This window comes from Hydra vulgaris, chromosome 05 (assembly GCF_038396675.1).
Source record: "Hydra vulgaris chromosome 05, alternate assembly HydraT2T_AEP".
Classification (NCBI taxonomy): Eukaryota; Metazoa; Cnidaria; class Hydrozoa; order Anthoathecata; family Hydridae; genus Hydra; species Hydra vulgaris.
The window spans coordinates 43,211,795-43,223,413 of NC_088924.1; the positions used below are offsets into that span (position 1 = coordinate 43,211,795).

General features: G+C 25.9%; 2 protein-coding genes across 2 annotated transcripts; one reads left to right on the plus strand and one right to left on the minus strand.

Moving 5' to 3' along the window:
• Positions 1-3,316: 3,316 nt before the first annotated feature.
• Positions 3,317-4,417, minus strand: LOC136080396 (uncharacterized). Its single transcript, XM_065797013.1, has one exon. The coding sequence runs from the start codon at positions 4,415-4,417 to the stop codon at positions 3,317-3,319; it is 1,101 nt and encodes a 366-aa protein (XP_065653085.1).
• A 5,584-nt stretch (positions 4,418-10,001) lies between these two features.
• On the plus strand, positions 10,002-10,643 carry LOC136080397 (uncharacterized). The gene is made up of 2 exons (XM_065797014.1): positions 10,002-10,175; positions 10,314-10,643. The coding sequence occupies exons 1-2, from the start codon at positions 10,002-10,004 to the stop codon at positions 10,641-10,643; spliced, it is 504 nt and encodes a 167-aa protein (XP_065653086.1).
• The last annotated feature ends 976 nt before the right edge of the window (positions 10,644-11,619 follow it).

Sequence of the window (11,619 nt, forward strand, 5' to 3'; positions counted from 1 at the left end):
CATCATGTCTGTCTTTCCCATCATGTCCGTCTTTCCCATCATGTCTGTCTTTCCCATCATGTCTGTCTTTCCCATCATGTCTGTCTAGTTTTCCCGAAGCTTAGTTTTTCCCATCATGTCTGTCTTGGGAAAAAGTTGATTTGAAATCAACTTTTTTCCGTGAAAAAGCAAACATGAAAATTAGCAGCCAATCGCGTTGCTATAATCTTAGAGAATTAAAAACAAAAAAAGTAGATAAGTTTCAAAGAATTTTTCCGTTTTTGTAATTTTGTCATAAACATTACTTTTGTGATTTTGCCTTAAACATTTATTTTTCTATAATTATGTTTGTAATTATATGAAAGTTATTTATGCATAAATTTTTATTTGCTTACTATGATGCCAAATGGAAAGCATTACGACATTTATTTACCTACAATTGCAATTTTATGTCAGTTTTACTGCTTTTTTAAATTGTATAAATATCCGAATAATATGTTATTATATTAAACTTTCGAGTGACCTATCCGATTCCCGAAAATGATTATTGAAAATTCACTTTAATAATGACCGATTTAAACGTCGATTTTTCAAGAATACAAAGTTATTCTACAAGCAAGAGCTTGGAAGCTCATTTGATAGAAGAAGTGAGAAGGTTTCCGTGTCTATGGGATACTACAACTCGCTCATATAAAGAAACACCTTTAAAAATTGAAGCATGGAGGCAGATATCGGCTTTATTAAATGTAGAAGGTAGCTATTTATTTTTTCAAGTAAATTTTAACAGCAATATGTAAAACAAAACTACATCTATGATTATAACAATAAAAAACGCAATCAATGACAATTTATTATAGAATGAAAAAAATAATTGTTCGTTTTATTATTATCAAGCATTTACATAAATATTCGGAATACGCTGACAAAAGAGACACAGCCAAAAGACAAAATTAGGAAATAATAACAAAACAACTTGTGTAATGGTTATAAAACTAATATAACACTAAATAATTGAAACATACTCATAACATATCAAAACGATACAAATAACAATACTTTTTTTTATCTTGTAATAAGATAACATATTATTATTATTATATATATATATACTTTTTTTGATTAGAAAAAATTTTGACTTCAACATGGGCAAAGCTAAGAGAAAATTTTCGTAGATGCTTAAACCGCCACAAGAAGGCTACCTTGTCTGGAGCTGGTGGAGATCAACTACCCTCATGTCAATTCTTTACAGAATTAATGTTTTTGAAAGATGTCATTGGGGTAAAAATGACTAGTTCAAACATAAAATGCGACATTTTTGCAACACAGTCTCCAGTTGAACACATTGCTTTTGAAAATATAGACAATACGATTAAAGCATCAAGTTCAAGAGATAATTTGACTTTAACGGAAAATGAAACAGTTGTAAGCTCAATTGCATCACCACAAATGATCATCTCGTCACCAAATAAAATGAAAAGAAAAATGAAACCTGACCCATTACAAGTTGCTCTTGAAAAAGCAATAATGATTGATGTTGAGCAGAATAAACTGATGAAAACTAATGATAACGATCCGGAAGAGCTATTCTGTAAAAGTTTAGTAAGTTCTTTTCAAAACCTTTCAAAAAAGAAAAACAAAATAGCAAAAATTAAAGTTATGGAAATCCTCCTTTAATTGGAAAGTGACAATGATTGAAAATGTAAAATCGAATTTTGGAATATAACATATTTTATATACTAAGATATTAGTTATTTTTACATTTAATATACAACTCAGGTAAACTATAAAATACTTCATATATATATATATATATATATATATATATAAATATATATATATATATATATATATATATATATATATATATATATATATATATATATATATATATATATATATATATATATATATATATATATATATTTATGGCATAGCTTATAAGCTTATAAGTTAAAATTTATATAAATGTGTCATGTAAAGTATATGTTAAATGGCAAAGCTTGTACATTCTCTTACGTTATTTTATATAATAGATTAAGAGAATAGATGAGCTATGCGATTGAATATATAATGCTTATATATTCATATACATATATATATATATATATATATATATATATATATATATATATATATATATATATATATATATATATATATATACAGTCTGTTTCACCTTCACCAGGTTCTAGTGAAGGTAAAACAGACTGTAGAAGAAATTTAAATAAGTGTTTTTACTAATTTATTGTTGCTTTGTTCTTTAAGAACATCGAGCACTCTATTTGTAGAATACACTAGCTCAAATTACATATGAATGCATATATATACATACATACATACATACATACATATATATATATATATATATATATATATATATATAAATATGTATATATATATATATATATATATATATATATATATATATATATGTTTATCTATGTATATATGTATATATATGTATATAACATATGTATATATATTTACATATATACATAGAGAAACATATATATATATATATATATATATATATATATATATATATATATATATATATATATATATATATATATATATATATATATATATATATTTATATATATATATATATATATATTTATATATATATATATATATATATATACATATATATATATATATACATATATATATATAAATGTATGTATATATATATATATATATATATGTATATTTATATATGTATATATATACCTATGTATATATATATATATATATATATATATATATATATATATATAAATTTATATCTATGTATACATATATCTATCTATCTATGTATATATATATATATATATATATATATATATATATATATATATATATACATATATATATAAGTATGTATATATATATATGTATATATCTATGTATATATATATATATATATATATATATATATATATATATATATTTATATGTATATATATATCTATTTATACATATATCTATGTATACATATATATATATATATATATATATATATATATATGTATATATATATATATATATATATATACTCCATGTATATATTTATATATATATATATATATATATATATATATACATATATATATATATATATATTTATATATATATATATATATATATATATATATATATATATATATATATATATATATATATATATATATATATATATATATATATATATATATATATATATGTATATATATATATATATATGTAAGTGTGTGTGTGTGTGTGTGTGTGTGTGCATTATATAAAAAGGAAAGACAAGTTTATCCTTAATTAAATGTATTTGAGAAGTTTATCCTTAATTAAATGTAATTTGGGTACGGGAAACCATATCATATTGCAATGGAACCTGTCCTTGAGGAGAATTAAGGAAGTCTCGAAATATTTCTCTTACTGCTTTTGCATCACTAGAATAATTATTTGAGCCTAATTGTTTTTGTAAAGTTGTTATCCATTGGTAATTTGAAACATTGCTTCGCCATTCTCCAGCTAGCAAACCAGAGGATGTTTCGCAATCCACAAATCCTAAAGGGAAATATTGATTTAAAGGTTCAAACTGACGACCATGCATAAGGTAGTTATGCAGAGCAGTTGCAGCTTTAGTAACATTAATTACAGTTTTTTCGTTTGCAATAATTGGTTTGCGAAAAATTCTGCATCTAGCTGCCAAAATCCCAAAAGTATTTTCTATTATTCTACGAGCACATGACAATCTATAATTATATATTCTTTCTTTTAAAGACAATATTTCCTTAGGATATGGTTTCATTAAATAGTTTTTGAGAGGAAATGCCTCATCTCCATTAAGAACGTAGGGGAGTTTTACATTTGAACCATTTGGCTTTTTAGGTTCTGGGATATGCAATAAGTTTGATTCAAAAGCAATTCCTCTTTTACTATTTTTGAATACACCACCATCACTATTTCTACCAGTATCACCAATGTCAATAAGTGTGAATTCATAGTTAGCATTGCAAATAGCCATCAAAACAATTGAGTGAGATTTTTTGTAATTAAAGTAGAATGACCCTGATCTTGAAGGGGCTTGCATAACAATATGTTTCCCATTAATAGCCCCTATGCAATTGGAGAAGTTCCATTTCTTTTCAAACTCGTTTGCTATAGCTTTCCATTCATCTTCGCTTTTTGGATAGCTAATATATTCTTTAGCCAGCAAAATAGTCCATATAGCAATAAACGTTTCGTTTATTATTCTTCCTACGGAAGTCGGACTTATTCGAAACATACCAGCTAAATCTATTTGTGAAGTGCCTCCAAAAATGTATCTCAAAGTGACCATTAATCTTTCACTAGCTCCAATTGTTTCACGTCTGAGAGAAGATTTTGTAATCGCTGGTGCAATTAAGCTTAACAAATGTTCATACTTTGTAGGTGTCATTCTAAAAAACTTAAAAAAGTATTCGTGATCAAAAAGCTGCATATCTGTTATAAATAAACTGAATGCTCCTTTTGTTTTTCTTTCTCTAAATAATTTACTGACCCACATACTTTTTTTATACTTTTGCCTTCTTTTGATTATTAAATAATACAGTAATAACAAATATAAAGTTTTCCTGCTAAGAATCGATAACGCCGCCATTTTTATTATTTAACTATCATTATTTAAAAACGAAAATTAAAGTAATACGTATAAGTGGAAATCAATAAATCCTAACCGTCCTGTACAGAACAGTTTTTTTCCCATCCTTTTCCCTTTCCCGTAATAAAACGGATGAGTGGAAACTCACCTTAACTCCCTCCCTTCCCTCCGTTAAAAATATTTAAAAATTTTTTAGGGGAGAGGGTAAAAATCTGTTGCTGTAATATTGGGAGGGGAGTCAATAAAGTGCTACGGATGCGTTACGAGGGAGGAGGAAGGGGGGAGGGGGTCGAAAAATGTGAGAAACTGCGTGACGTAATTTATGGACGACCCCTCTTTATACTTTTTATACCTGCTAATAAATATTATTTTACAAAATATATTTTATCAACTAAAAAATCTTTAAAAAAACTTTTCAAATGTCAATTGACAAAGAAAACTTTTTATATTATTTTTAACATACTAGATAAAAATAAAAAAACTTTATTAAAATATTTTTTTTTTTTTTTTTTATAAATAACGTATTTTTTATCTAATATGCATTTATTTTAAAAAAAAAAGCTGCCAAATTTCTGATATCACTGGTCAACGGAGAAGTTGTAACGAAACAAAAATAGCTGAAATATATAAATTCAAGAATAAACTCATATGTGATATGGAAAAATTTATTTAGCTCTAATTTCAAAATAATGCTAGAGTTCTTGTGAATTGGTTTCATGGTTTTTCATTGAATGTGTTGACATTCGTCTTCAATTGTGTTGTTCGTTTCATTTGTTTTTCATGCAATTTAACTATTTTATCTGTTTGTTTCAGATTTTAGTATAAAATATAGTGACATTATTTCATTAATTTAAATCTAAGATGCCAAGAAAGCTTTTCAATCATCCGGATTTGTTCTATCTGTTATATTGTGCTAACTCATTTCTTTTGGTGAATGTATAAAGCAGAGTTTATATTTAAAAATGTAATAAAAAACTAATTTAACAACATTGTTCATCAACGCAATACCATAGCAAAAAATAATTTGCAAGTTTGTTTTTCTATTTCGCCTACCATGTTTTCAGTTGTTTATTTATCTACTAATAAAACTACAGGTAGAAAAAAAGAGTAAAACTTTGACAATATTCTATAAATAAAACAAAGAACGCAGACACTCGAAGAATTAGGTCTTATCACTAAGAACCGCTAATATTAAACGTGATAAATAAATAATTGTTAATAACTTTTGATTTAACAAATCGGATAATATATAATATTATAATTAATATCATTTTAGAACTTTTAAAACAAGTTTTAAAATTTTTGAATCAAATTTCAAAACTTTTAAAACAATTTTTAAAAATTTCAAAACAAGTTCTTTAAGTTCCCTTTTTCTGAAATATATGCATATTAACATAAATTAACATAAATTAACATTATCTTTAAAATAGACATTATTATTAAAACAGTCTTTTAAAATAATTTCTTTCCGTTTATAAATGCAACTGATTTTATTAAAACTGATATTGTTGTGATTAACTATAACCCCACAACAAATATTTAGTTTTAAGAATAATAATAATCAAAATTCGTAACTTAAATAATTTTTACATTGTAGCATTCATGCTTAAAATTATAATTTAGCTGAGTTTTACATTGAATTAAACTGGTTCGGTGTTTTAATGTTTTGTGGTAATTAGTTTGAACATTTCTTTGTGCTTTTGGTAGTTGCAGAGTTTTCAGTATTTGGTTGGGTTTTCCGATTCCCGTAAATATTACACATTGTTATCCCAATTTATATAGAGTTCAAATGGCTCAACCATTTTTCAAATTGTAAGTAGATAACCCTTATAATTCAAAAATTGGTTTTCAGATAGCTTATAGTTAGTAGGCTGCATTCAACCCCCAATATTGCAAAACGGTATTTCACAACCATATCTCTTAAATCTGTTGTACCTTTTTAAAATCTTTTTTAATAAACATCTCCAGGGTTCCTACCGTAAAAAGATTTTTTTTAGATCGTGAAATAAATTATTATATACTTCGTGATTCTTATAAATACACACACACACACACACACACACACACACACACACACACACACACACACACACACATACACACACACACATACACACACACACACACACACACACACACACACACACACACACACACACACACACACACACACACACACACACACACATATTTACATATACATATTCACACATGCATAGACATCCATGAACATCTATATATAGACATGCACATCAATGGGGATGTACAAAACATATTAGTATATTCAAACACACGCATGCAACATTTTTTTTTTTTTTTTTTTTTTTGTAGTATAAAAAGAGCGTTCTGGGTCAAAATTTATCAACTATATCTATAACCATAAACTCATATTATATTTAACTATAAACTTATATATATTCTCATAAGTCATTTCAATCATTATACTATCTATAAAATTTTTCACTCATTTTAACTATTGTCCTATTGTCCTAACCATAATTTCTGAGCCAAAATAAAATAATATAAAAATAATGGTAGTATAACAACCATAGTATATTAATATTTATGGTTACAAACTATAAACTCTGAGCTAAAAATATTTTGTAGTTTTAAATCAATTTTTCAGATATCAATTTTCTCAAATGATTTCACAAGTGAAATCTACGCATAAAATAAAGCATATCCTATTACAGTAAAACTTCCAGATTGTCTAACTTGTGAATCTCCAGGGTTTAATGTTACTATTAATCTTCTTCCAGTTGGAATCCTAGGCATGGAATCAGTAAAATTCCTGTAAAGTGAGATAGTAGTTGTAGAGTCAATTGCATCTTTTGATTGATACAATAGTCCAGATAATTCATTATTAAATGATTTAATATTTACATCGTTCCATGAAGAAAGATAAAAGTCTTCTAAACCAGATGAGCAATATATGCATACACTATTCTGATCAAATCCTTGAAATACTGTATAACCCTGTCCGTCATATGGTGTCCAAGGTTGTTTAACAGAGTTAGTATTTACTGGAGAGTTTTATGCATCATACATGCGTACTCGAGATTTCCACCAATTTCCAGATCCTCCAATAATATACATTCTTGTATATTTAAGATAAACACCTTGACCAGCAACATTTGGAGCATCTGATAATATATATTCTTTACCATAAGTGGTGTTTATAAATCTAAATGTTTTTGATTATAATTTAATAGATGACAATGATTGAGGTATTGATGTAGTCATTGTAATAGAGGGTTGTATCCAATATGTAACGTTTTGACTAGTTTTGTTGTATAATTGAAGTACTAGACTAGTAGTAAATGGTAAATCTAGTGTAAAGTATCCTCCTATTGCATTAGCCGTACACACATTACAACCTTGTAAAGAGTTTGCATAAAATGGTCCACCTAGAGGTGTAAATAAAAAATCACAGGGATAAGGAATACTATTATCGCCAACACTATCTCTAGAAGTAGAATAATCTCCTATGCAAATTGCATGATCTGCGTATATTTTAAGAAATACATTACCTGGAATATTATGATTAGAATCTAATCCTTGGAATGCTAACCATAGTTTTCTGAGAATACCAGGACCAGAAGATTGTACAAAAACTGTTGTTGCATCAGCACCTGTATTTGGTGGAATAGTCTGTTGTTTTAATCCAAGGCATGTTAAACTTGAATTTGGTGTTATCCCTAATTCATTAAGATTAAGTGTTTTATTATCAACATAATTTTTTGTAGCAGCATCATGTGAGCAAGTAATTTCTGCTACAGTTATTAATTTATTAGAGTTCATATTAATATTACTTGCTGCATTAATTTGTCCATCTCACCTAATGAACAAGTTAATAGCTTAAGATATTGTTAAACCATCTACAGCTACAGCTGAAGTGGTATCGTATCCCAATTTATCAACAGGCATTTTATATATAAAGAAAAAATTTCTTAACTAAAATTTTTTTTTTTTTATTACTATAGACTTAAAAAATCACCAAAGATTATTAATAATATTCTGAAAATCACATCCTTCATCTCGTTTTTTTAAAAAATATGAACACATCTGTCCACAGAATGAGGTTTTTGCAAATTGAACTCTATCACTATTATAATAAACAGGACTTTTTAAATAATTAACAACTTCAACTGGAGGTGGTAGTCCATAAGAGTCAAAACTTAGTTTTTTATCTCCGTCTTTATACCAGCAAATCCAGTGAAATTTCTGCGTAATTGAATCTCCTGTATTTAATGTTCCACATTCTTTTCTTTGTGTATTTTTAGGTAATTCATCTCTTACAAATACACCTATAAAATGTTTCATTTCTAGTTTTTTTGCTGCTTTGATCAATTGAAAATTTGCTAGTGTTTCATTTGGTTAAATTAATCCTTCAACATTGATAAGTTTATAACTGTTATTTTCTATTTTTATTTATATATATATTTGAGCTCTTTGACCACTTTGCCTAATTAACCTATTTGGGCTCTTTGACCTATTTGAGCTCTTTGATCTATTTGGGCTATTCGATCTCTTTGACTAGTTGACCTATATGACCTATAAATTATTTACTTTTATTTTGTAGTGTCCATATGCTAATGTGTGTATACTATCTTCTAAAATAACTCTTTTATCGTCTTCTGCGCTTAATGCTACTTTATTGACCTCTTCTGTGTAAATTTAATGTGAATGTGATGTTATTACATTCATATTCATCATCTTATTTTCTTTACTTAATAAACATTTTTTGTAATCTTCATGTGTTATATACTTTTTAACAACATTTTTCTTTACTCCTTTACATTTTTTGTTATCTTTTCCGTGTACTTTGTAAGAATACAACTTTGATCTGAGTCCTAAAAGTTCTTCAATTTTTGCACCTCCAGACTCATCTATAAACATTCCTATTACTTTCTTATTAACACCAACTTTAAAGCCTACATTATTAATTGCTGGTTGCTTTGGGTTAAACTCTCTTGTATCAAATTTGCTTTCAACATCTTTAGAAATATCAGCATAAAAGTCTTCTGTTTTAATTTCGTATGCTAAAGAATCTGTATCATTGAATAATAGTTTCGCTCAATCAGCATATTTTTTCTTTATGTAATCATAACGAAATTCATACATTAGAGTTTTGCTCAAATCTAATATACACATTCCTAAGTAAATTGGTTTGTTATAAAGTAATTTTGTTCTTTTCAAATGAATTGCGATTAAGTTTTCATCAAGTATTGTTCTACTCTCAAAGTTTGGTTTTGATGCTAGTTTAATAGCTTCATTTCTGTCTGTTACTAATCTAATATCAACTCTATATTTAATAAGTAAAATTAGAGTTGATGTTGCTAATGCTTTAAATAAAATCTTTAAAGAAAGAAAGTGTCAAAAAATGTGGGTAGATAAAGGCTTAGAATTTTATAACAAGCATGTTAAAGCGCTTGGTGTTGAGTTATATTCAACAGAAAATGAAGAAAAAAGTTGTGTAGTTGAACGTTGGAATAGAACAATGAAAGATAAAATGTTTAAGCACTTTTCCGCTAATTCTACTAGAAAATATATTGACGTATGAAATGGTAAATAATGAAATAATGAAAAATTAATAAAAAGATGAAATGGTAAATATATACAACAACACAAAGCATTCCTCAATTAAAATGATACCAGTTGAAGCTAGCAATAAAAAAATGAAAATATTGTTTAGTTAAATCTAAATGGAAATGTGCGATCAGGGTCTGTAAAACCAAAGTTTTCAATTGATGATAGAGTTAGGATAACTAAAAAGAAAGGAACGTTTGAAAAAGGATACCCACCGAGATGGAATAAAGAAGCTTTTACAGTGTCACAAGTTCAATTCACAGATCCACAAACGTATAAAATAACTGACGATAATAATGAAGAAATACAAGGTACTTTTTATGAACAAGAAATGCAAAAAACTGATCAAAATATATTTAAGATTGAAAAAGTTATTCGTAAACTCAAAAACAAATCATTAGTAAAGTGGTATGGGTATCCTGATTTGTTCAACTAATGGGTTGATAATAAAGAATTGATAAGTCTGAAAAATTGATTTATAAAAAATTACAAAAAATTTTTTTAGCTTACAGTTTATAGTTTGTAACCATAATATATTAATATATTATGGTTGTTATACTACCATTTTCTTTATTTTGGCTCAGAAATTATGGTTAGGAGAATAGGACAATTAAGACAATAGTTGAAATGAGTTAAGAATTTTATAGATAGTATAATGATTGAAATGACTTATGAGAATAAACATAAGTTTATAGTTAAATATAATATGAGTTTATGGTTATAGATGTAGTTGAAAAATTTTGGCCCAGAACGCCCTTTTTTATACTACTTTTATAAACTTAATAAAATTATTGTTAAAAAAAAAGTTAAATCAAATTACATAAATAAATTTCGGGATAAAATAATAAAGGAACCGGAGACTCTAAGGAGAACTTAAAATTAATTATGTTAAATAATTGCTGTAAAAAGAAAACAAAAATAAATTACATTACGTTACAGTACATGCAAGTAAAAATAAAGTCAACTTATAAATGTGTTCAAATAAAACAGTAAAATTTGTATTGCTACATATATATGTAAATACGTATTTACATAAAGTTTATGTAACATACTACAATGAGCTTTCCGTAAAAAAATATATTTATATATATATGCATACACATACACACAAAAATTTAATTATCTAAATTTTCAAAGTATATAAGTTTATTTTCAGTGGAAAAAATGAGTTTTTTAAGATTTCTTTTAAAAGAATCAAACTTAGTTTCTTTAGAAATGTCTTTAGTATTATTTAAAACTATGTTATTCCATAAAAACGGTCCGCAAAATGAAATAAAAAATCTTCTAAAATTAGTTTGAGAAAATGGTTGTTTCATTAAATTTTCATTTCTTAAAATATATTTATTTATACCTCTTTGCAAATAAGTCGCGAAATGAAACGGGCAATAAGTTGTTTTAAAGTTTTTACATAA